The sequence below is a fragment of the Ixodes scapularis genome, unplaced genomic scaffold, assembly GCF_016920785.2.
Source record: "Ixodes scapularis isolate PalLabHiFi unplaced genomic scaffold, ASM1692078v2 ptg001228l_1___fragment_2___debris__unscaffolded, whole genome shotgun sequence".
NCBI classification, from domain to species: domain Eukaryota; kingdom Metazoa; phylum Arthropoda; class Arachnida; order Ixodida; family Ixodidae; genus Ixodes; species Ixodes scapularis.
In genome coordinates this window covers 40,868-68,059 of record NW_024610123.1, presented here as the reverse complement: position 1 = coordinate 68,059, position 27,192 = coordinate 40,868, and the positions used below count along the sequence as shown (strand labels likewise).

The window sequence follows — 27,192 nt, the reverse complement described above, 5'->3', positions numbered from 1 at the left end:
GTAGAGATGTTATACTTTTTTTAAGAACGATCTATGTATAGCCTAGGTAAGTGCCGTCTTAAGATGTGATTATTGTTATTCAACGTGAGTTTCGAAGAAATGTCCAAACATGTATCTACATGCAATTATGCCCTGAACTTGATATTTGTATTTGTCTAAGTTGTTTGAGGTATCGCATTTAAATTAACACCACGGACAGTACATATCATTGCCATCTGCAGAATACAAAATAATGTATTTATTGTTTTTTCACGTTAAGTAATGAATTAACTCATGGGAGAAGATTTCTAATAGTGTTCAAGGTCAGCAACGTCATTAAAAGACAACTTTTTTGTTTCGCTTCACGATTTTGGGACGTGTTACTTTTAGCCTGTACACATTTTGGTAAAAGAAACTTGTTTCGAAGTTCTGAACCTCTGAATACGCAGGAATACATCACTTCCGGCAAATTCTTGATAGTTTTCTTTTTCTCCAACTTTTTATCCCCGCATTTATACTTTTTTTTTTTTTTTTTTTTTTTTTACTATTGGCAGAGGTATTTAGGTCGAAAAGACATAGCTTTGAACTTCCGAACCACTAAGCATGTGACGAGTAGTGCCTTCTGACAACGAGTTTCTCACAATGACCATCTACGCAATCTTTTATGCAGTGAAGAGCGACAGTAGCTATACATATGCATAAATAATATCAGATTAAAATAAGCTCGACCACGCCCTCTTTTCCCGAGTTGTTTTCTTTAACAGTCCGAAATATCTGGAAGGGGGAAAGGAAACTGAAGCCCCCCCCCCCCCCCCCCCCCCCGCTACCCTCTTACCCCCCGTTTTTCCTTTTCCGACGCCACCTGTATGGTAGAACGCTCCTCGACCTCGAGTTGTGTCGGCTTTTTGGGGGGCGATTCCTCCGTTGCAGAAAATAAACCTCCAGGACAATTACAAACTTAACTTACTATATGCCAGCGTCATCCGGGCGGCGTTCGATCAGATTACTTCCAGCGTGCAAGGGGTGGCGAGGTAGTTTGCCAGGTCGCTTCAAGGTTTTTTTGAGCCTCAACCTCGTGCCCGCCCCTGGCCGTTTTGAACTGGATGAGTCTCGTAAAACAGTGTGTTCGTGCGATCACTACTGCGTGATGCAGGTCAAACACTCCCCCCCCCCCCTTCCCCACCCGGGCTGGCGGTCACAATTACTGATCCACGGTCACACGTCACTCTGCACTGGCAAATATTCCAGCACATCCGGGACACTCGTCGCCTCATTTAATTGCGTGACCAGCTTCGCAGAATCTAGATATTACACCCTAACTTTTCTAAACTTGATTTTGTGAAAACCAGTGTGTCGTAAAAACGTTATTTGAAACGAACTGTGGAGGAACTTGAAAACCGTGCTTCGAACTTTGAAAACTTGTACTAGAAAAAATCAAAATCTTCAAAGTTTTTTTTTTTTTTCGAATTTATCGTTAAAAAGAATTGAAACCTTCGAACTTTTCGAACTTTATGCAGAAAGAAATTCGAAAAATCGAATTGTTCGAACTTCATGTCTATAAAAATTCGAAGCGTTCGAAGTTTTCGAATTTTATTTCCAAAGAATTTCTAAATCTTCGAATTTATCGAACCTGAAGTAAAAAAAAAAAAATTCGAAATATTCGAATCGAAATTTTAGAAACCGTGAAAGCTTCGAACTTTTCGAATTCGAAACTCCTATGTGATCGAAAGGTGCGAATTTTTCGAATTCGAACCTCGGTCGGTACGAAAATATCGAAATTTTTCGAAATCGAACCTCAGTTCGCCTCGCAAATATCGAAACCTTTCGAAATCGGACTTGGGGTGGTTCGCGACATCCCTAGTGCTGGCCGCTGCGAGCGGCCAGCACGGCACCGGTCGAGCAGACGAGCCGCGCGCGCTACGTTTCGCAACAAATGCGCTTCGCGTGACATTACCGGTGCAATAAAACAGAAACAGCAGGTTCATTGAAATGCATTTTTTATTGAACACCATTCACATGGGTTGCGGTATTGGAAAGACCTATTTACAAGCTACATTGCCGCTTCATCACCCAACAAAGGAAACCAATATCTGTAAAAGGCAGTAAACGTTGTCAAATAGGTAAAACGAAATAATTACTTTAATGTTCATACTAACAGGACAGCACTTATCATACTTCGAATTATCTAAATGACTCTGTAAACAACTCCTACAAACAAAAATGCTTAATACCCAAACAACAAATCAACTCCCAAATAAAGCAAATCTGCTTTAATATTTAAATTCCAACAAGCATACAGAAGTGCAGACAGCCCTATAAACAAAAATGCAGTTGCACAAACGACGCTCATTACAGTTGTTAACCGTTCTGCAGGATTTTGGCAAGCAGGGATGTGGACAAAAATAATACCAAGACCTATTGCGCAGGTAAGCAGGCTTATAAAATCAACCCAGCAGCTATTCACAAGATTCAATGTAACCAATATGTACAATTAAATCTGGAGGAGTAAGTGCACACATAATGTGTTTACGCTACATACTAAGTTTTTGAGTACCACTGAAAAGACATGAGGTCTGTAGGGTGCATATCAAATGTGAATTGTGTGAAGTTCATTATGGTTTGTGTGGGGTTAGTCTGCCAGGAATGGAGGCAACCTGTCTTCAATTTAGACGGGGCATTTTGAGCAGCGTAGTCTGAATGCTAGATTTGACATTCAGAGAGTCAAGTTAGTCGTTCATGTTTATATAGCGTAAGGTCGGTCTGCCAGTTTGAGGCGAAACTGGTTCACGCTGCAGATGAGCAATTTTGCCAGTTCAGTATGTATGACTGCTAGACTGGGGTCTTTGACGTGCTCACGCAGTAGTGATACACGACCGCGCGCCGGTACGATGCTCATCCAGGCTGAAACGGGCAGGGGTGGGGCTAGAACCCAGGATCCTTGGGTTTTGATTTGGCATCCAAGTTATACCAAAAAGAGAACTTTCGACATCCGCACAGGTGCACAAGAGCCATAACCAACTTTCTACTAAATCAAATTAGTTTGAAAATGTGTGTCGTTTCCTTTTTTTAGATGTTTTACGGGAATCTTTTTTCAATAGATCCCTGTTAAGGAGCCGAATGTGCCAACGTAGGCGCACATTCACAAAGAGGTGGAGGAACTGCACTGTGCATGCTGAGCTACAAAAGTGAGCTTCGGAATGGGGTACCAGGGCATGCACAATGCGCTCAGCTACCTTGGGCTTGTGAATCTGCTGCTGCTCAACCTGCTCAAGGAAAATATGCTCAAGCACCTTGAAGCAAAGAAAAACAAGAATCAGATGGAGCACAAAAAGAGCCTGTCGGGATATCATCATCATCGCCACCGCCGTCATCATCATCGCCACAGCCGCCGGGTGACCCTGGACTCTGCCCGCCGCTTCCGCGTGCAGACCCTCTCTCCACCAGATCGCGACCAGACACGGCACGACTCACACGTACCTGTATTGCTATGCTAAAATAAACCTACGCAGTTCAATCAGCCTTATCTCGACCACGACATGGTGGCAGCGGTGCTAGCGTAGCAATTCAGCAGCTACAATTCCCCACTCATCCAAATTGATGCCATGGCCCAGTCCGAGCAGCAACCAGAAGCAACGGCTCCAACGCCAGCCTTCAACCCCTTTGTCGTCGCTCTCCCAGAGAAGCTCGACTTTCGCCGTCCAGACGACTGGCAGCCCTGGATCACGCGATGGGATCGCTACCGAGTCATCTCAGGACTCAGCAAGCAAGACAGCGCTGCTCAGGTAAATACTCTCCTGTACGCCATGGGACGCGAAGCGGAGGACGTTTTAGCCTCTCTCAAGCTCAGTGACGAACAAAAGCTCGACTACGACTGCGTGAAGAATGCCTTTGAAAAGCATTTTATTCCACGGCGAAACATCATATACGAACGCGCTACGTTCAACCGCCGAAAGCAAGAAAATCACGAGACAGTCGAAAGTTTCGTTACCGACCTCTTCAAGCTGGCAGAGAGATGCCAATATGGCGCCTTGAAAGACGAGCTCATCCGGGACCGACTCGTGGTAGGCCTCCTCGATACGGCTCTCAGCGAGAAGCTGCAACTCGACTCCGCGCTTACCCTCGAGACCGCGGTGGCTGCCGCGCGAAACTCCGAAGCGGTGAAGCAACAACATAAAGAAATGCGAGGTACGCAAGGTCAACACGGCGCCGCCGTCGACGAACTGAGCTCCGCACGCAAAAAGAAAAACTGGAGCAAGAAAACAACGCCGACGGCTCGTCTAAAAAAAGGCAACGAAGGTGTCCGGCAGCCATGCAGATGGTGTGGTAGTGCTTCGGTTCACACCAAGACGACCTGTCCGGCATCCGGTCAATTATGCAGGTCGTGTGGAAAACAAGGCCACTACGCTTCCGTTTGCCTGTCTTCGAAACATCAAGAGAGACCAGGCACTTCCACAACAGCTCGCCCAGCCCGCCGCACAGCAGAAGTGGAAGAGGTGTACCTCGGCGAACTTAAAGATACTTCACCTCATGACGCTTGGAGAATCACCCCGTCAGTGAACGGCATCTCGATCACATTCAAGGTCGATACGGGCGCCGACGTCACTGCCATCGCGCCGCGCGACTACAATCGCGAAGTGATGGGCCCTCTGCGAAAGCCAGAAAGAGCACTTCTCGGTCCTGGTCATCAGAAGCTTTCGACCGCTGGACACTTCCAAGCTTCTATGGAATGGGGCGGTCAACAAGTTCAAGAGGATGTTTTCGTAGTTGAAGGTCTACAGGAAGCTCTCCTCGGAAGGCCCGCCATCCGATCTCTCGGAGTTCTCCCACAGCTCCTCAACGTCACTGGTGCGACAAGCCGCACAAAGGACGTCTCCAAACTACTTGCCAAGTACCCTCAGCTGACTTCAGGGCTTGGACAGATGAACGCCGAGTACAAGGTGGTTCTTCGACCAGACGCGAAGCCCTTTGCTCTTACGTTCCCAAGAAGGGTGCCACTGGCGATGCTACCACCTGTAAAGAATGAGCTTTCCAAGATGCTAAAGCTCCAAGTTATAGAGCGTGTCACCGAGGCCACAGAGTGGTGCGCTCCGATGGTCGTCGCAGAAAAAGCAAATGGCGAACTGCGCATTTGCGTTGACTACACCGAGCTCAACAAATACCTCGTCCGAGAGCGAGTAATCATGCCCACCGTAGACGAATGTCTGGCGAAGCTCTCCGGCGGCACAGTCTTCAGCAAACTCGACGCTCGAGCTGGATACTGGCAAGCACCTCTGGCAGAGGAATCGCAGAAATACACAACATTTCTGACGCCGTTCGGACGTTTCAAGTTTCTTCGCCTTCCCTTCGGAATCTCGACCGCACCAGAGTTTTTTCAGCGCGAAATGCTAAGAGTCCTGGAGGGAGTGGAAGGCCAAGCTTGCCTGCAAGACGATATAATCGTCTGGGGGAAAACACGGGCTGAGCACGACGCGAACCTAGTTAAAGTCTTCGAACGACTCAGCAAAGCCGGCATAACACTCAACATCGACAAGTGCGCCTTCCTACAGCAGACGGTCAAGTTCCTAGGCCACATCGTTTCCGGCGAAGGTGTGAAGCCTGATCCTGAAAAAGTCGAGGCGATCACAAAGATCGCACCACCATCAGATGTGAAAGAACTGAGATCGTTCTTGGGGATGGCAAACCACCTTGCCAAGTTTTTGCCACACCTGGCACACACAACGAAGCCAATGCGGGATCTCCTCTGCGCAGACGCTGCGTGGCTCTGGGGACCCGATCAGCAGCGAAGCTTTGAAGCAGTAAAAGAAGCTCTAGCCAAAGCGCCAGTTCTGACGCACTACAATCCGAAGGAGCCTCTCATCGTCTCAGCGGACGCATCATCTTACGGAATTGGCGCGGTCTTGCTGCAGGAGACCGACGGCAAGCGGCAGCCCATTGCCTATGCATCGCGCTCTCTCACTGAGACGGAGCAACGCTACGCTCAAATCGAAAAAGAAGCGCTCGCGATTACATGGGCATGTGATCACTTCCGCATGTACATCTTAGGACTGCAGTTTCACATCGAGACAGACCACAAACCGTTGATTCCCCTCATGACAACAAAGCGACTCGACGAGCTGAGCCCACGACTGCAGCGATTCCGAATGCGCCTGTTCCAGTACGACTACACCATAGGTCACGTTCCGGGAAAAGCGATGTACACAGCCGACGTGCTCTCACGCAAGCCGTTACCCGACACAGCCTCTCGTACAAGGGAACTCAACACCAGAGAGTACGAGCTCCTCACGCTGGAACAGCTTCCAGCCTCCCAAGAAATGCTTGATCGCATCAAGAACGAGCTACAGACAGACCCGGTAACGCAGAGGGTAATCGAGTACACCCTCCGTACATGGCCGGATAAAATGACGCTTCCTCAAGGAGTCCGCCAATTCTGCGAAGTCGCCGGCGAACTAGCCATACTAGACGGACTGTTGTTCAAGGGCAATCGGCTCGTCATACCGGAAGCCCTACGCTTCGAAATCCTGGAGAAGCTTCACACAGGTCACCAGGGTGTGTCCAAATGCCGCGCCAGAGCACGAGAATCAGTCTGGTGGCCAGGCATTGGGCTCCACATCGACAGCTTCGTCCAAAAGTGTCCTGTTTGTCAAGAACACCGGAAACCAGGTCAACCTCCGTTTCTGGCGACTCCACTGCCAAACTACCCATGGGAAGTCGTCGGAATGGACCTTTTCGTCCACGAAGGCAGAAACTACTTGATTGCTGTCGATTACTTTTCAAGATTCTTCGAGCTGGAACCTCTGAGGCGAACAACGACCAGGGACATCATCGCCGTCCTCGACCCAATGTTTGCACGATATGGAGCACCGAGAATTCTCCGAACAGACAACGGACCGCAATTCGCCTCACGCGAATTCGCAGTGTTTCTGAAGGAATGGGGCGTGACCCAATCAACGTCGAGCCCATACTACCCGCAGAGCAACGGGGAGGCCGAGAGGACAGTCCAAACGGCTAAGCAACTCCTTGGGAAATCGACAGACATCCACAAGGCACTGTTGGCCCAGCGTGCGACCCCAGGAATTGAAGGTTACGCGCCAGCGGAGTTATTCATGGGACGAAGAGTGCGTACAAACGTGCCAGTGAAACCAGAGTCTCTCCAACCTCGCTGGGACACCACTGACTTTCGCTCCAGAAACGCGTTATACAAGGAAAAGATGCGCCAGCACTATGACGAGCGCCGCAGAACACGTGAGCTCGACACCCTTCCACCTGGAACTGCGGTCAGAATTCTGACGGGAGCAGCATCTTACGGCCACATTCTTGGGCCAGCGCCTCAACCCCGTTCCTACGTGGTGCAGACGACGACCGGCACTACACGGCGAACAAGAGGACACCTGCAACCGGCCGTAGCACCTACCGTGACAAGGAGTGGACGTATAAGTCGTCCACCTGACCGCTTTGGGGAAGTGTGAGTGTTGTTCTTCCAAAGTGGGGGAGGTGTCGGGATATCATCATCATCGCCACCGCCGTCATCATCATCGCCACAGCCGCCGGGTGACCCTGGACTCTGCCCGCCGCTTCCGCGTGCAGACCCTCTCTCCACCAGATCGCGACCAGACACGGCACGACTCACACGTACCTGTATTGCTATGCTAAAATAAACCTACGCAGTTCAATCAGCCTTATCTCGACCACGACAGAGCCGAAAATTGAGCCAGGTGCGTTCGCCTGAAGCAGGGCATGGAATTGAACTTCCGACGTTAGTTCACCACTTGCAGCTTTCAACAAGTCCGGGCTAACATGGTAAGATACCTTCTTAAGAAATGACTCAACCAGGCCCCCAGAGAAGTGATACAGTATGTTTTCCTGGACAATGTTTTGATTTAGATCATCGGGTAATGTAAGGTCGTCAGCATCAATTGATTCCAATGGCTCAGGCTGGTGGCTGGCTGCAGCCGACACTGGGAGGTGCCTCAATTCCATTAGCAATGTGGCATTGTCTACCTCAAAGTTTCCTTCACTAGAAAGTTGAAACATCTTTCCAAGGAAATGTGTTTTAGACCTGGCACAAACTGGTCGGAATTGGGCGTCTCGCTGCAGCCGTGCCGCTGCGGTACCATGCGGAACATGTTCTCTAGCGGGTTTTGGTTGAGTCGTCTAGTTTGAAGGTGCTCAAAGTTAAAGTTCTGCCTCAGATCTTTCCCACAGTCAGAGGATGGCATTGATGGGGATTTGCCACCCTTTTATTGTCTGAGGTTGTTTGGGAGAACGAAACTGCCACTGAGAGATCCTCGAGCTTTTTTGAGCGCAAGAAATCTACATGTTCCGATGTAGAAGTAAAATCAAATCTCATTTTTCCTTTGTCACATTGAAGACTTTGGCTGTTTAGCGAATCAAAAATGTGATCCATTTCTTCAAGGAAGTCGCATGTGGCCTGAGCCTCGGGGGGCAGCTGATTGAAGGAAATGAAACTCGCAAGTGCGCCAGAAGGGTGTCACTAAAACCTGCGCAGCAAATTTCACCTTTATGTTCCCAAATTGGGTCTGATAGATGTGCCTGTCGGTAAGTTTTTTTGCCAATCACAACCGCACAGGATGCTTGTGTTTGTAGGAGTCAACAATATATTTCCATGATATCAATGTGTTGCCAATGCTGAGGTCATGATTGCGCAGGTTGTTTCGTGAACACTTGAGGCGGTGAGGGGTGTCAAAGAGGAAGTAGACCTGGTTGTCACCAACAAAGAAGAACGGATGGTCTGGTGTGACACCCAACATTCGTGCAAGAGCGCAATTACCGGCTCCCCTGGTCACACACAACAGACTTCACAAAGATTTCTTGAGAAATCGGACTTTGAATGATGTGTGTCAACAAGTCAGGAAGACATCCAGCAGAAGCTTTTGTTTTTAATAGGTGAAAGCATGTGGTTGAACCCAGGATTGAGAGATACCTGCCAGCAGAACAACCGAACCTGAATCAGCCACATCAGCATTTTGCTCCTTACCCTTGTCTGTAAAGCCATGCACGATATCGGATTTATAGTCATAGAAGGCATTTTCTTTCAGGGACATTTCGTCGAACATCAGAATGCATGTTCGATCTTTAAGGGGCCAATCGTGTAATTTGTTTACACCAGTTGTGATGAGACTGGGAACAACTCCAGGGTGCTGAGCGATGCGAGACAGCCAGTTCTTCAGCGACCTAACTGATGGCAAGCTCAGGTACTTGGCAAGGTACTTGTAAGCCCCGCGGCTCTGGAAGTAGAGGTTTAGCGCAAAAGGCTTGAACTCATCAGGCCATTTTCGTCCGAACATGTTCGTAGGCTTCAAATGCAGCTGAATCTTGAAAATATCAAGTGCTCCCTTGGAAATAAATTTCGAAGCACTCTTAAGGACCTGATGTCTAGTCAAATCTGCAAAATCAGTTTTCTGCGACCAGCTGTGCTGCTTGTTGGGGTTGCTTTTAGATCAGCAGTGCTGCTTGACGAAGGGCCAGCTACGGCGGCCGCAGTGCTGCCCATCGACGTCCTCTGGGGGTATCTGTTAAAGAAAGTTTGTGAAACCTTTAAAAATTAACCGCTCTTTAGCTTTAGATTAAACTGAATTCGGTACAGCTATGATGGTCAAGTTACTTCTCTGTGACTAGTCATAACTAAACCAGAAAACAGCCAAGCACCTACAGGGGAAAGTGATTTTAAAACACCACAAAGCACTTATGTATCGCCATGCTTTCATCTATGCTCTAGTACAGGGGTGGCCAGGCTGACCCGGCCTAAGAGCCGCAAAGGTAACCACGAAACTTCTAAGAGCCGCCGAAAAGGGGGGGGGGGGGGGGGGGGAGGCGGGGCGAAACAAGCACCGCTGCCGCCTGGTTATTCCCCCCTCCCCCGAGAGCATAAAAAAGCAGCTTGCGGGTCACAACTGAAAGCCGGTAAACATAACAATAAGAATGTTCCTGCATGGTCCTTTGTGAACTTGAACATAACGTTTGTGTCTAGTGGAAGCTACGAATGAGGTCAGCCCGGGCTTCCGCGACCTTCAACAAGAAACGATATGGAAGGAACATCCGTTACCTAAAGGGGACAAGTATCACGAGCGAGTGACAAAGGCCGCGAGACAGAGCATTTCCTTGACCCTCCGCCAAAGCGCATGAATGTTTTTGACAGTCTCTGTCCTTGGGGCCTTTCCCCCTAAGGTCCGGCAAACGGGTTTACTACGGTTGATAGAATGCCATTTCGTCGAAGCACGTTTTAGATAATGGACACATTTTATCGAAGCACAGTTTAGAGAAAACAGAGCCTCAGTTTAGAGAAATGCCGTTTATGGAAAAGGGGACGCTATTTAAAAAAGGATTTTCTACTTCGCGCGTTTATCACTGGTGCGCTTGTTATCCCAAGCCCCCTGCTGCGTTCCTGCCGCTTCGCGGCGGCAGTCTCTGGCGGCTCATTGCAAAAATGTTAGCTCACCTGACTTATCCGCACACACCGCTTCGCGGCGGCCGAATTCGTTAAAAGGAGGCTCATCGCCATTTTCTCTAAACTGGGTTTCTCTGTAAAGGAATTCGATAAACTGGAGTCGGTAAAACGGCGTTCGCTAAAACTCCCACGAACAATGAAAGACACAGGATCTGTGGAAACATACGAGTGAAAAGCGGATCGAATGTACTTAGGGGGCACAAGGCTGCCGAACCGCAAGCTGTTATTTATTCTGAAATCATCTCTATTGTCCTGGGGAACTGCGGAAAGGGACGAGGGGGGGGGGGGGGGGTCCCCTTACAAGGGATCCGCGAGCCGCACCGTGACCGGCAAAGAGCCGCATGCGGCTCGCGAGCCGCGGTTTGGCCACCACTGCTCTAGTATATTATTTCAGCTGTTTCTGACTTCGACCACATATGTTTTTATCTTCACCACCTTTTGTGTTGTTTTTTGAGGCCCAAGTTTGATGTGCGTTCATTGCCCACTATACCTACATCCCAGCTCCCACCACCAATTCAATTTCACTGCCCTATAAAAGACTGACTGCCTTAGCTTCCGCTCAAATATATTATGCTTTTATCGTTCGTGAAAACAGTAGGAAAAATCTCTGCTTCTCACCAGTGTGGGGCCCCTGAGCCTCTTCATATTGAGGAGCGTCCGGGGCAACTGAAGTAATTGCACCCATAGCTTGTTAGATCACAAAGGTCTACACTATTTTACAAGCATCAAGGGTTACTTTAAAATATGTGAGCGTAGAACACAAGGTATACACCCTACAATTCACGCTTTCATGATTCGAAATACCAGTAAGGAGATATTCATCTCATTAACGAGTGGACCCTACTCCCGTCGCTCATGAATAGTGTCTTGAGGAAGTAGTGATGAGACTGCGCATAAAAGGGAAATGAACATATTTTGTAGAGTATGAGCCCACATTCCAGGAACATTCGTCCAATTGAAAATATAAAGTTCTAAATATATGTCTAACTTGTAAAGTGCAAGCTTTTTAGCCTGAACGAAGTATTAAAGTACTTATATTAATTTTTTCCTAAATGTTGAAATTTTAACATTAACATATGCTGCATCAACAGCTGTAAGTTTAATTGGAATGAAGCAACACGAATTTTTTGGAAGCTATATAGGTACGTTATTATGCTCTGTAATTAAGCACGAGAAAATAGCAAAAACTACATGGCGAATTATAATTCATGTGTTCCCGAATAAAAGTATCACAAAGAAATTGGATTTCTTTTTCACCAAGGTGGAGGACGGGCCCTTCCCCTTGCTCCCGAGGAGTGTCATGGGGTGTTTGACAAGACTGTTGTAAAAAGGGCAATTAATACATGTTGTGAGTTCACTAAACTAAATATATTGACATAACCTTCAAATAAACTATACTTCAAAGAAAACGAATAAAGAACACGAACTCTGCCCTATATTAATTCTATCTGCAACTACTGTGAAGTTAGGCACCTTGGTGCAGCCGGATGCCAAGTGAAAACGCAAACAGAAAAGGTCCTCATGGTTGGTGCGGCCAAAAGAGACAGGAGAGCCCCAATCAGAACAGCTGTTTGACTTTCCCAACTTCCCCGTCAACGACACCGTGACGTGCGATGCTCCAACGCCGTACTCGTCGAGCTCGGAGCTGCAAGAACTTCAAAGGAGAATGCCGCGCGTTGAAACACTCGCTCTGTGCGATTGAGATCAACACAGACGTTTGTTTGCTCCCGAGATTTTATCACTCAAAGTTTAATCCTGACCACCCCCCCCCCCCCAAAAAAAAAAATACATATATTAAAATAAAAAAAAAAAGAAATTACAAAGTTTTGTTTTTGTTGTTATATCCGCGCAGCTCCGCTCCGCGTTACTTGAGATAAGAAGTGGACTAAAATTGCATCAGAACTATATCAACAGCAGCGACACCAAACATTTCGTTATACTATATAGTAATTAAACGACTTATTTTTCGCGGGCTTCATATATTTAATGAACAAAAAGATACTTTTTAGTGTTGTGTCGTTTACCCGCAGTCTGGTTTTTTTTTTTCAACCATGTGCCATATAATTCGGGGTTTAGGTCAAAGCTGAAGTTTTGGAATAATTCGCGGGTTCTAATTTTCGCGAGGCAATGGGAATTCGCCAAAAATTAGGTTTTCGCGAAAATCAAGTCGCCTACAGTAGTTGGTTCGACTATGCCATTCTTTACAAATGTCTCACCGTGGTGGGGCCCGATCCCTCCTCCCTCAAGACCAGCGCCTGGGAGGGTCGCTGATGGGACTACGAAAGAAGAACAAATAATATGTACAATGTAAGTTCACTAAATAAAAAATGTGCTGCAAACATGGAAAGTTACATAAAAAGATACAATGAATAAGCGCAAATCGTGAGATAGAATGTTTTAATAACTAAAAACACTACGAACTATACTAACACTTGCGAACCCTGTTAAAAATAATTCTAAAGGGCCTATCAGCCTTGAAGAATTATGGGACCTCACAGGCCTTCAAAAACCTTCAAAAATAACCTTCAGGTATACCTCAGAAAAAGCCCTCCAGCACTACAGCCCTTCAACCCAAACCCCTTAGCCTATCAACCCTTTAGAAATGACTGTGAACCATAGACAAAAATTCAGTTCAAAACGTTATTAAAACTTTATTGCGGAGATTGAGTTTTGCATGCGTATTAAAACTCAAAAAGATGGTAAGAACCAACGCTTGTTCAAACCCGGCCACAAGCAGCTGTCGACGAAAGAGATCACATCAAATAGGAACAACTGACTTTATCACAACGAAAGATATCTTTCACAGTACACACAATACCGTTGGGTAAATTACAGATCTACTTTAGTTCAGCTAATAAAACCGAACAGGTGCACCTTACGTACACGTACACAGTCTCAGTAAGCACGCTTAGCGAAAACCACGAACTCGCAAGCAGATCCCGTCACCGTTGAGGAATCCCGAGTACAGTCACGGTTTCGTCCGTGGTGTCGTCGGGGCGGCGTCTTCGGCGTATTTTTCGCTCGCTGGATTCTTTTGAAGCCGGTCGGACGAAGAGGCGCAAGGAACAAGGCGGAACAGCGGCCGTCATCCGCCGTCTCAGGACCCACAGTGCCATGATCCCGGTGCGCAGGCACTACATGCGGTGGGACGCTGATCCCGACTGCCAGGCTTGCTGCGAGTAGGCCGACACCGGCCATCATCTCCTTGAGTGCGCTGAACACGATGGCGCTCGAGCGGTCCTGAAGGAGGCCAACGCCAAACTGGGGTTCCCCTGCAAAACTAAGGAAGAAACAGCACGGAATTAAACAGACCAAGTGTCGAGCCCTCAAAGCAGTGCTTACCTTTCTGGATGGAGGAAACCGGACCGTTCGAGATCTCCACGGCGGTGAGGAACAAACCGCCCACGATTGGAAAGAAAATGGCTACAGCGGCCTCCTGACTTCCTCGGCTTCCTCACACTACTCTCTCCCGCCGACTATTGGAGAAGTGTGCTGTCCGGCCATGGCGGTTCTCCACCCTCTCCCCATTGCCGGGTGGAGAGGAGTGCAGTGTGTGCGTGTAGGCGTTGTAAAAGACGGGGGATTTGAGCTGCTGTTCGTGTTTTTGTCGACGACGAAAAGGAGAGGACTTCCGACTATGGTAAAAAGAAAAATGTTTTTTGTTTATTTTTCCCCCTTTTTGGGGACCGTCCCCCGCGGGGAAACCGGTTCCGGAGACGACTCGCTTCCGCTTTGCCCTCGCAACCTCCCCAGGTACCCTGTTTTTTCGCAACGCGCCGCTTTCGACTTGCCCTTTTTTATTATTATTCGTGCAACAAGTAAAGCTTGTTCGCCTGATAACGACGCTCGGCCAACAGCACTCGGCCCGCGCCCCGTCAGTTCTCCACATGGGGCGATCGAACCCGTAGCCCCCTTGGCGACCGAACACCCGGCCGGTGACAGACGGGTCGAGGAGCCCAGTCGTGTTTGATAGAAGAGCAGTTATAAAAAAACTGACCGTACACACATAGAATCGACACTCTACAAATACTTATTTTTTCCCCCTTTGCGAACAATACGTAGCTATGTTCTAATCCCCCGAAATGTGTTTTCTCCACCTAGGCAGTGGTCCCACAGACATCTCAAGAAGCCTGAAGGTTTTCCCGACCCCAGTAGAAAAGTTCTTGATAGGCCTTCAGACATTTCAAGACATTGTAAAGGGCACTTCAGACATTTCAGGGGAGCCTCTGACGGGGCCAACTAACCCACCAGGAAATATCGGCGCCCCTTTCAAATATCACAAGAATTCCTGAAGTCCCCTCAGAGCGATTTTCAATAGGGAATGTAGGGCACCTGCCTTTCTTGCTTTGAGGAGCGTCCTGTGGTGGTGATGAAACACCTAAAGAAGAACAGTGGAAATGACACGTGACTTTAGCAATTGCCTGTTGTCCCTTTAATGCTCTTATATGGCCCTTTAAAGCTCTTCAACTGATAATATACCGGTACGAAGTCTCACCAATGTGGGGCCCCAGCGTTTCTTGCTGTTGGGGAGCATCTTGCAGAGGTCGGGATGGCACAACTGAACAAGAGCAATGAAATATACTTAATTATAACAATAAATTAGTTGACGAACAATATAAAAAAATCACTTTTTGAAAGGATTCACACTGTAATATAAAATATTCCTTACATGAACTACAGCCGGCAGCCGACTCGGAACCATGCCCGAAGAACTGTACGAAATTAACCGAGGGATAAGCTTTTCGAAATGTGCAGATCACATTAGGAGTTTGAAACGTGTTTTCTTTGTATTATGTAACAAATCAACCTCTTCAGCATTATGCAAAATATATTGCGCTGCCACTCTCCGACCTGAAATTTCAGTTCCCTTCTTATTTCCATGGCTTGCATTTTAAGTTAATTAATACAGGGTTGCATGCGAGCTGCATAACAATAAACGATAAATAACCATAAACAAACTCGTTAATTGGCAACGCAAAGAAGAAACAACTCCTAATATTTTGGAGTGACTATGTATCTGACTGCGAGTGCTTTGCGGTACTCTAACCTAAGATATAAACACAAAGCTGTCGAATTAACTGAAGATTGCTCTGACAACAGCTCACCTGGGGGAATCAGTCCTTGCACCAATGGGTTAGTCATATGAACGGTGGGGCACGCATTCTTCCTCAAACGAGACTTCCTATAGCTGGCAAATGCGGTTGCGTCGAAGTGCTCGCTGCAGAGACGACGCTGGCGCAGCTTGCTTATCGGCAGGCTCCTGAGGTCTTGACGATTTGCATAATTTTGATGCTCTAATGGAAAGATTGAGAAATATCACATATTTCAATGCTTCTAGTTTCGAACGCTGGAAAAAACGTTTTGATATAGAGGCTCACCTGTCGTCTGTCGGAAATCGGAAGAATGAGCACTCCGAACATGATTGTAAACCTGAGACTGGGGCAGAAAAGAGAACACAACAGGAGGCAGAAAAAGAGGAGGCAACGTCTCAACTCTACCTTCTGCCTTCTTCTACCTTCTGTTGTGTTCTCTTTTCTGCCCCAGTCTCAGGTTTACAATCGTGATCAACTTACACCAGCTCCCCTGCACTCTGACTATTTTTTCGTGAGCACTCCTAGTTTTTTTTTTCGAAGAATTGTGGCACCACTTTGCCTCGCTATAGATACCGTAAATCCCCGACATGAGACAAGCAACACACTCGGCAGTATCTCCGCCAAACTAGAGACTTCTCTAATCAGCTCTGTGTTCGGTAGTGCCATAAAATATGCAATTTCAGTTTCAACACGCGTGAAACGGTATGAAAACTAGAAGTTACGCACGCAAAAAAAAAAAGTCGTTTGCCTTGCTTTTGCCCTTACTGATGATTGGTCAGAGCCCAGAGTGTTTTGGTTTCGGTAGCGAAGATTATATACACGACGCCAGCGCTGAAGATCATGGCGGCGAATATAAGCATAACAGTTCGACCGGATTCGGTTAGGTAGACCTACAAATCTGCTCTTTGGATGGACGTACGAGAGAAAAGCCAGCGACGTGGCGCCCCCTATCGGCCCAACCGGGAACTCCGTTCGCTGCATTCAGCTGACACACGTTTCGAGCGTAATTCGGAGTCACTCTGAACAACCGCCTGATATACCACAATGACCTGTCAAATCGCTTTTAAAATTTCTCCTCAATGTCAGCGTTTTTGATTTTGTGCATGCTGTCCACCGTTCAACCTGGATGGGCTGCAGGAATCTCTTACATTATTATCATGCTGATATTAAGTTAGAAACGCTAAACATGCTATAAACAGCCCCGCGGGCTCCGAGCTTAATTGTGTTTTTTTTTTTTGTTGTGTGCTATTGGCTTTTTAAGCAATTCCTCCTCAAACAACAGTCACGAGAATGATAATATTGTGAGACATTACGGTCAAAAATTACGTAACCATGAAGTTGGTCAAAATTAGCGATCACTAGGGAGCTGAAGGAACACCGTTCGCATGATTCCTTGAGTGCGGGCCGGGGATCTTGGAAATACTGCAAATGGGCTATTCTCGCCTGCAGAGGCGAGTGTCCTACGTGGCGGTTACGAGAACTAGCGTATAAGCAAACCATATTCCGTACAGCACGTGTCCACGCCCCCTTATCACGTCACATGACGTCACTTTCTTTAATAAATCCCGTTATGTCACGTGACATTACGTCACTTCCGCTTCAAATCGAAACCAGCTATTTCATTGCTTTGCAAAATGTCACGTGACGTGACCTCACTTCCGGTTAAATTAAAACTAGTTGTTTTATTGGTTTGTGAACTGTCACTTGACATGACGTCACTCGCGCTGCTTTGGCAAGGCAAACATGGCGGCCGCCGCCTGAAACTTGAGGCCTACGCGGTCGGTGCAGTGGCGGCTGAAGTCTGAGTCGCTTGAAACGTGAATCCTACGCGGTCGACGCAGTCGCGGCTGAGGCCACAGTGGCTGAGCCGCTGCGAACGCGGCGCCGCGAGGGACTGAGCACTTAGTAACGCAACTATGCGACGTCTCACATCGTGCTTCACTGGAGTGCGTAAAAGGCGCAAGTACTTTTCTCCTTAGCGTTCCCTACTCGTCGCTTACGTCGCTTACTACCAACGCGTACCGCTGGTGTAGACCTTATTCTTGCTGAGCAGGTTTGTCGGCGACGCGGCGGATGTGAACCATGTCGTGCATGAACGCTTGCCTTTTTTTGATACGAAAATGTGCTCCTAAATATGCTACGTCGTCGCGAACGCTTACGCTGACCCACAAGCTCAATTTGAAGTATTGCCAGCATTTTTATTTCGCCTGTACGCTGCCATCGCATCACCGTTACTCGCGACGACGCAGGTCTTCGTGCTTGCCTTCCAGCGGCGCCGCGGCTCTCCCGACCCAAAATGAATGTGGCTATGTAACCGCAAATTCGGGGAGTCGTAAAGGGATCAGCTTAGTACTGTTAGAAACACTCGTGCCATTGGAGAACATTTCGTGGTGGAGGTACGCAGATGACGATACGCATGCCCAGTGGAACTATATGAAGAGACGAAAACAACAACAAAAGTGCATACTTTGAACTCGGGATGTTTTTATTTCGCCACATTAAATATATCATTACACTGCAGTGTTGGTTTCAAAGAATGTTATTCCCTCAGTCCCTTTAAAACAACCAAGGCCCTTAAAGGAGGCACATACATGCAATAATGAACAATGTGACGATGTTGGAACAGTATGGCCATAAGCTATAAAGCAAAATGGCAAGTTCACACAGAAAAACAACAGTATACATAAATATTAAAAGAAGTTGACAAATTCAAATCATAGTTTCTCCCAAGAACTAGGATAAAGCAAACGTGCATGTCGCCTGAAATGTACGAGGCACATGAGGCTGATCAGTCACGCAGTCACAAGAGACTTAAAACCGGTTTCGCGGCATTCCTGTCGTAAGCAGTGGCAGGTGTGAAACAGCCTGAACTAGTGATGCTTCCGCTGTAAACACCAATTGTAAACAATAAATAAACCTCTTCTGTTCTTACTTAATTCGCAGCATGTCGGATGTTGTAGGAGAATCTCGAATCACACTTGTGTGCGCAAGCCCAAAACTAACACGACTTCAAAATGAGCAGAGATCTGAAAACTCGTGTCGGATTCGAAATCACACCCAACAATCCTAGAAATGGAGCAACCGTATCTGTTCGAACGAGCAGCTGTGTATTTCCTTTCATTAATCTAGACGGTTTGAATGGATGTAGTTTTTGCCTTTGTACATAACATGTGGCAATGAGCATCGACAACAGAAGAATGAAAACACGTTAGAAAGCAGCTGGACCCAATTCTACTTGCTGGCTGATGAGATCGTGGACGACAACATGAAGCGTGCAGTCTTCAGCCGCGCATGTAAACCCTTCGTGTACACCCCTCTTTCAATCTTTTTTTTTTTTTCTCCGCTTTTCAAGTATCTTCAGAGATGCTAGCAAAAAAGGAACCTTGGGGCTAAGGACGCTGGTAACTGGTCACCGGATAATGCTCAACAAGTGTTGAAGACAAGTCTGTGCCCGACTACATTACTGAGCTGCGTCACGTCGCTCAGCACTGCGAGTAGACATTCTTGTACAAGATGTTTTGTGGCCGGTTGGTTAATGTTGTATGCGAGGAAGTCGTTCAGCGACCCCACCTCGCCATGTCAGATCTCTTTTGCTAGGCCTCAAGAACTTGTGACTGCTGCGGAGTACGCCACAAACCTTACACGAGAGACCCCAGACTTCCGGGCTCCAGAAATGGCAGAGGTTTGCCACATTGACAAACACGACCCACAGAAGGCATCAAACGGTTCATCAATGCCAAGCCACACCCCTGGTGCAGTGAAGACATGTCCCGAGTACAGCTGGATAACGTTGGCATCAAAATGTTGTGCACGACGCAAGTAGCTACAATTTTGAACGTGCCATTTCTGGGACGGAAAGGGACGCATGATAAGTGCATGCCGTCGGTAGTTGGCCAAATCCAAGCACCACGCTCCGGAAGCGGGATCCAGTCATCGTCTGGAATAAGACGGATCAAAGGCAGAGCCTTAGCTTCATCGAACCGGGGTGGAAATTTTTGAAGTTCAACTAAATGATATTCCCATCTGCATAGAAGTGGACACTAGAACTGCTTAGTGCGTAATTGTTCTGAAGAGAATGTGCCATCTTGGAACGGCTGCAGAGACCTAAACGTAAACCGCTTTCCGAACGTATTCACAACGCAAGTTTGTAGTTCTGGGAAGTGTCAATTTTTCCACGCGGTTAAAGGCAAAATAGAGTGAGCCACCATTGCTCATTCCGATTAAAAGTGTTCAATAAGCTCCGCACCGCTAAATCCAAACTTCATACTCAAATATCACAAGCCTCGATTTGTTCCTTTGGCACTTGAGCCAAACATCACGTAACTCGTGACACAAGGAACTTTTCCCCCATTGCAGAACTCTGCATGGGCTACGCCAGCTGCACTCGTGGAGAAGTAAAATGGCAAGATCTGGCTATGTGGAGGTTGTAAACGCATCATTAATCGAATCTTGAAACGGGAGTCACACTCTCTGTCAAAAGCAGAGCAAATGTTAACATAACTTGCAACACAGTCCTTTTGATACGCTCTTGGTCATGAGAGTTCTCCGTAACGCTATGGAAGGGCTTGATATGCGACCATGGTGTGGCGCTGAGGTTGACAAGGTGCGAGAAAGCTGTTAACCTAGCCAACACTGCTGGAAGTGGGCATCCAGGAAGTGTTTTTGTAATTTCAAACCCACTCTGAATGAGCCACCTTGAGATCACGGTGACGCGTCACCGCACTGACAGCGTTCCTCGTAAGTCTAAGTGAGTTTGGCTCTGTACGCAGAGTCAACTGGTCAGAATTTAAAACGCTCACTGCAAGTACCAAATGTAAACAGTGTTGAATGTCATATGCGGCAGCAAAACCTGCAAGAACAGCGTGCAAAGTCCAAGTGACGACACTCCCGCGGCCCCTTTCGCTCGCTCGGATCAAGTATTGTTCGCAGCAGGAAACGGCGAACATAGATAGAACTCTCAACGAATGTCGCAACGTCCAGTCGGCTGTTCCGTTATTTCAACCGAAACTCATTAATGAAACGCATTAAACTCCAGTATGCGTTCAATTGACGACGAAATGGTTTCTGGACCCCTGAGGATGGACGACTCCGCTCATCACGGATGGATTCTAAAGTTTTCCCCCGGTAGGAACTGCAGTTAGTGTATGGAACGCCTCGAATTTTACATCGAGGCCAAGAACATCACAAGCTGCACAAAAAAGCGAGCCATCCTCCTGATGACCTACGTTAAATCAACCTACGATACTGTATGAGCCCCACTCGCACCCAAACCGCTTTCAGAGGTTGAGTTTGAGGAGATAATCAAGTTCCTCAAAGAGCACTACGACCCCAAGCCGGTGGAACTGCTCAGTCGGTTCAAATTCTATCAACGGAACAAACCAAACACCGACAGGTTCCATCTCCGAGTATGTGGCCGCACTGCGAAACATCGCTGCTGACTGCAACTTCGGCACAGTGACGGCCACGCCGACCACACCCACCCCGACAACAGCCACGACAGCCATGCCCGTGTCAAATGCTAGTTCATCGCGAGAGACCCGACATGCCCCGCAAGCCCCAGCGAGAGAATTCTCCACTGTGCTACCGCTCCAAGTGATGCTGAGGGACCGATTCATTTGTGAGATCAAGGATTCCCACCTTCAACAATGTTTGCTAGTGGAAGGAAACATCACCTTCAACTGTGCCTACACTCTCGCATTGGCAACAGACTCTGCTGCCAGCCAGCAACTCCAGATCCAGAAACAAGGTAAGGTAAGGTACACAGTTCCACTGCCACCACAAGGGGGCAAAGTCATGAAAGAAACCCCGTTCTTTGTTGCGCAGGTATCCGTTCGCTTGTTGAATGCAAGCTTGTTAAAGTCGCGTGCAAATTTTCACACAATGGACACCTCTAAGAAGCGCGTTTCAGTCACAGAGTTCAACGCAAGTCACAGGAACGCTCGTTAAGTCGCACCCGTCGGTAGACAGTTACGCAAGGTGAGACACATGGAGACCACTTTGCAGTGAGCAGCGTCGCTGAAGGGGACCCGTTTTGGATCATTGTTGCTCTCCTGGTGAACGGACGACGTTTGGAACTCGATCAGACACTCTCCAACAAACGTCGCAGCTTGCAGTTCGCTTCACCGTTCTTTCAGCCGAAGTTCATTAAAAAAACGCATTTAACCCCAGTATGCATTAGTGAATAAACCTCCTCCACACGTCTCCGATTTGGAATGTGTTGGACAATGCAGTCAGGTCTAAAATGAATGAGATTGCAAAATAAGCGCAAAACGCACGGGAAATTAGTAGACTCCCGCGTCAGAAAAGAAATCTGGGGGTACAAATAGAAACGTAAGGCCAAAAAGGTCCAACCGGACAGTCAACCAGAGTCAAGTCGCGATACTAAGAGGGCTGTTCACAGTGGCAAAAAGAAGTATAGGAAAAACTGTTACTGTGGAAGCCTACGCTTTTCTCGCAGATTACTCTTTTCGTCGTTGCAGACCCATCAGAGTGAAGCTGTTGTTCTGGCAAGAACCGCTTTACTGGGGGCGGTTGCCAACACCGATGCAGCTACACTAAAATCGCTGGCTGCCACAGACACCCCCCCCCCCCCCCCCCCTGGGCAAGACAAGGTATTTCAGCAGTGCCCGAAACCAAACTTAATGTCCGTGTTTACAAAGCGTAAGTAAAGTCGATGTGCCTCTCGAATTCGGCAACACTAGTTTACAGCATCGATGAGAAATCTCGCCGGCTGCACTATGACTGCCGGCCGGGGGCCTTTAACGTGCGTCACACAGTAGTGATACGTGACCGCGCGCCGTACGATGCTCGTCCAGATTGAAGCGAGCAGGGATGGCAATTGAACCTCGAACGCCTGCGTTTTGTGGTCGAAGCCTCCTGCTTCACGTGCTCCGAGCTGTGGCGCACCAACACACTCGGCCGACGATCCCCCTGAGCAGCGTGCCCTTGAAGAGTTGTGTGCCTCGGCCCAGTCCTATGAGCCGATCACTCGTCCAATGTGGAAGCTGTAACCCTGCAGGCAAAGAAGGTGCTCACGGTTGCAGATTGCGACTCATCTGTGAGCTCAATTGGCGTTAACACATTGGTATTTCAAGGCCTGGGTCCGCAACTGAGTGAAACCTACCCGACATGGGTCCCAGGAAGGCCGCCAGCTGTCGAGGCCTTTAGTGCAGTCTCGCACTGGGCACATCGTCCTGCACATTCCTCTGCAGGGAATGGGGTCTCTTTCTTGGCCTCTTGGCAGGCTGGTCACTTGGTGGGCGTCCGGCTGGCACCCTTTTTGAGCCCCTCGTCAGCCCTGGCCTACGTCGGGCAAGGTGCTTAGGCTGCACCCAAATCTGGCGTTCCCGGCGCCTTCGTCCTGCCGCAGTCGCCTTGAGGCTCAACATGAGGCCCGTGGCGTCGTTGCCATTGGGAACACGGTCCAGCTTGTCCCCCAGACCCTGCAGGATCTCAAGGTACGTTGTGACTTCAGCTACTTCAGCGACGGGATGACTGTCTGCGAGGCTCGGAGGCTCCACGAGAGCAAGCTGTGCCTAGAGGGCGGCGGTCCTGTGCTGCTGGTCAACGGTGCCCTGAACCCCACGACCAGGACTGCACAGCACTGGCACAGCGTGTGGAGCACCACATGCTTTGGCGGTGGCGCCATTGCCCCGCTGTCCAAGCTGGAGGAGAAGGCAACCCTCTACGCAGCTCAAGGTATGCCACGACTTACCACAGTGCTAAGGCCCATTCCTGAGTTGTCACTTTGCCAAAAGAAATATGTTGTCGGTGTATGAGCTTGGGCCACGACATTAGACATGTTTAATTAAGTCTCATTTGAGCAACAAGAAAACAACGAGCTACTTTGATCAACTTCAAGCACGTGCAGCAGTCACAAAGGTACCTATGGAAGACTTTGAATCTCCCTGTGCTCGTGAAGTAAAAACAAGTGATTGAAACTCTGCCAAGGATACTTTCACGTGCTTGAGGTTGGTCAATGTCGGTTGCTGTTGTTCAAGCGGGTCTAAGATATTACAGGACAACTCTAACCGGCAATCATGTCTCGGGTTCACGTAAATTGCATGGCATGCCAAAAGCCGCTGCCTACATTCGAAGTACACAATAGGTAGTTTTCGTGCAGAGTTTCGTAGCCACCTATTTCAACAATAACCAAACTTCTTTTATTTTTCATTACTATTATTTTGTAGCATGCAGGAGCTAATTTTGAGGCATTGAGTGCCTAAAGAAAAAGTGGATAAAAAGAGCCACCGTTTTAGGAAGGCTCTTACACAATACTTTCCAGACACTGGCGTGACGGTGAGCCGGAGCGATAGCAGCACCTGCTGGGCGGTTCTCGTGGTGACCCCGATCATGCAGCGGGCCCAAGCACTGGACGTGGCGAAAGACATCGTCTTCATACACTCCACGTCCTCTTGCTACACGACCAGATGCACCGTCTCGGTGGTGCTCGTGGCAACGATGGCTGGCACCGTCCTCGTCGCAGGGCTAGTCCACAACGAGCAGAGCACCGAGGGGTACCTGACTGCGTTCAAGCTCCTCCGTGACACCCACCCACTTTGGTTTGGGGGCCAGTCGGTAAGTTGGAGAGAAAGATAAACTATAGCATTCTGTATTTAGTTCACATTTAGCAAAAGCTAAAGGACATGACACCTTCATGTTTCAAGGTTCATTTTTGTTATCGTCGCCGAGCAGTGAACACACTAACAAAAACCATGTCTCTGTGGCATGAGTGCAAGCGGCAAAGCCTAGGTTGAGAACAAGAGAATGGAAGGAAATGTTGCAGTACAGGAAATGCTAGGAGCGCCAAAGTGACAGTTCCCGTAAATTGGTATTTTGGGCATAAATGTGTGAAAGAATTACCACGGGAATTTAATATAAGCACGATTGTCCAGTTTTTAGCGTTGTGCCTCATGGTCGGCCACATATGTATTATCGTTTCTCAGGCACCGAACGTGGCGATGACTGACAACTCCAGTGCGGAAAAGGCTGCGGTGCAGGAGACGTGGCCCACAGCGAGGCAGCTTCTCTGCCATTTCCACGTCGCACAGGCGGAGTGGCGCTGGCTGACGGCAGCTCGCAACCGCGTCGACAAGGACCAGAGGCGTCAATTGATGTCGCTCTTCCAGGAGGCAAGTTTTGTTTGTAACGGGGGCACTTGCGCAACATTCTAGGGTTCTGAGGAGTGAGGAAGAAGGTGATATCGGGTCTAGCAACACACCTCAACATCGGTTGCGCCAGCAGAGTGGCATTTTCATTGTAATGTGTCTGTGGGAGTCTGGCAGGTGCTGGCCGGATCTCCATTAGAAGATTCTCAGGTACAATGACCAACCGCAGGTGATGTACGCCGACAGTGAAGAGAAGCTGGAAGCTGCAACTGCCCAGCTGAAGCTTCAACCGCACCAGGCCTTCGTGGCACGGGTGGAGGCCTTCCTTGGGAGACGGGAGGAGTGGGTGCTGCTCTTCCGTGCCAACATCACCACACGGGGGCACAACACGAACAACTTCGCTGAGGCCACCATCCGTGTCCTGAAGGACATGGTTCTGAACAGGACGGAGGCCTTTAACGCGGTGGCACTGGTGGATGCGGTGGCCGTGGTGTGGGAGCGGTACTTCGAGAGCCGCATCCTCCGCCATGCCCACAGTCGTGTCGCCGGTCACCAGCTGGAATACAAGTGGCTGTTCAGCAGGATGCCACAAGGTGCAGCAGACAACATCAAGCCTGTGGGCGACAACGTCTATGCGGTGCCCAGTTCCACCAACAACGGCGTGGTGTACGAAGTGTCGCCAAGCTTCGGAGCGTGCAGCTGCCCAGTCGAAAAACAAGGGGTGTTTTGCAAGCATCAGGCCCTTGTGCACGAGACCTTTGGAGGGTTGTTTCCCAATGCCCCCCCTTCGAGCACGGGGGATCGTCACCGACTGGGAAAGTTGGACTTGGGAGACACGTGTCCGTTGCAAAATTTTTTCATGCCTTTTTGTGAAGGGCAGCAGTCGTCAAAAGAGCCAGACGTGGCCAGCTGTACCGCCCAGGCCTCGGAAGGCCAGCACATTGCCGAAGCCAGTGACATGGCAGAAGCCCCCGAGCCCTCCACTTCAGCTGTGGCGTCACCGGCTGTGCAGGGACCTGACCAGGCTCAGATTGCCCAAGTATGTGTGCTCTTTCATGTTCGTGCTCACTCCAGTTCTTTGTTTCTTTTCTCGGCGATCTGAATACACAGCAGAGGCTGAAAAAAACTTTCTGTCGGTCACCGGTAGTAAACTTGTAGAACACAAACACTTCTTGTAGGTCATACTAGGAGGTGCACTAGTGCAGTGCCTGGAATTTTGGGTGGTACATATTTCCTGGCTGTTGCCAGCCACGCATTCATGTTTGCCGTACTAAATGAAAACTGATGATTGTTGCATAATTGTTTCGTTTCTACAGGGTGTTTGGTCCAGTCTAAAATGTGAAAGCAACTTAGCAGATGAGTGAAGCTCAGAGAGCCCGCTTTCACTGTTTTAGCATGGATATATATGCCGAGACGCTCCAGGTATTACCGTGATCAATCTTAATGTCCGGCATATGGGTATGACTGGCCTGGTGTGTTGCTCACTGGCCTACAAATGGCAGGACTCATTTCCTAAGTGGCACCAATGTCTGGCCAGAATCGCAGTCGTGCAACTTTACTGCAATGTCAAGCAAGTGTGCTTGCAAAACGCACATGTGTACCAATTGAAAAAAAGAAAGAAAAGAAACAGGCGTTTTTAGTGGTTGTTTGTAGCCTCAAAGTCTGAACCTTCACCACAACATGGGTGTTGACAACAATGCCGTGGGCTTCCTGCAAGTTCAAACTATAGTTTGTTTCACATTCTGAGGCAGCAAATCTAGAGCTAAAAGCACAAACATGTTACCCTAAAAAGAGCTTGTACTCCACAAGCGTTCATGCCTTGCAGGGGTGCCAAAACCTTGAGGCTCGCCCTTCCTTGTAGCTCCTGCTATTCTCGCACTTAAAGTGAGACAGAGTATGGACAGGAGGTAACTTGCTCACCTGCTTGCCTCACCGCTTTCTGTGCAGGCACGAGAACAAGTGTACCAGCGTCTGGAATCGAGCTTGCAGCACCTGCACGCCATGAACGAGGACAGCGCAACGTACCTTGAGATCCTGCAGGGTCTTGGGGACGAGCTGGACCGTGTGCCCAATGGCAACGACGCCACCGGCCTCAAGTTGAGCCTCAAGGCGACTGCGGCAGGACGAAGGCGCCGGGGACACCAGATCCGGGTGCAGCCTACGAGCTTTGCCCGACGTAGGCCAGGGCTGACGAGGGGCTCAATAAGGGTGCCAGCCGGACGCCCACCAAGTGACCAGCCTGCCAAGAGGCCAAGAAAGAGGCCCCATTCCCTGCAGAGGAATGTGCAGGACAATGTGCCCAGTGCGAGACTGCACTAAAGGCCTCGACAGCTGGCGGCCTTCTTGGGACACATGTCGGGTAGGTTTCACTCAGTTGCGGACCCAGGCCTGGAAATACCAATGTGTTAACGTCAATTGAGCTCACAGATGAGTGGCAATCTGTAACCGTGAGCACCTTGTTTGCCTGCAGGGTTACAGCATCCACATTGGACGAGTGACCGGCTCATGGGATTGGGCCGAGGCACACAACTCTTCAAGGGCACGCTGC

The 27,192-nt window shown here is 48.7% G+C and overlaps 1 protein-coding gene across 1 annotated transcript in view; it reads left to right on the top strand.

The window, feature by feature from the left end:
* Positions 1-26,963, top strand: part of LOC115313248 — a 37,883-nt gene extending 10,920 nt beyond the window's left edge. Inside the window, exons 3-8 of the mRNA XM_042288190.1 lie at positions 4,067-5,059; positions 22,907-23,235; positions 23,822-24,114; positions 24,483-24,668; positions 24,874-25,683; positions 26,592-26,963. Of these exons, the coding sequence (XP_042144124.1) occupies positions 4,067-5,059; positions 22,907-23,235; positions 23,822-24,114; positions 24,483-24,668; positions 24,874-25,683; positions 26,592-26,963 (2,983 nt within the window). The remainder of the gene's footprint in view (positions 1-4,066; positions 5,060-22,906; positions 23,236-23,821; positions 24,115-24,482; positions 24,669-24,873; positions 25,684-26,591) is intronic.
* The last annotated feature ends 229 nt before the right edge of the window (positions 26,964-27,192 follow it).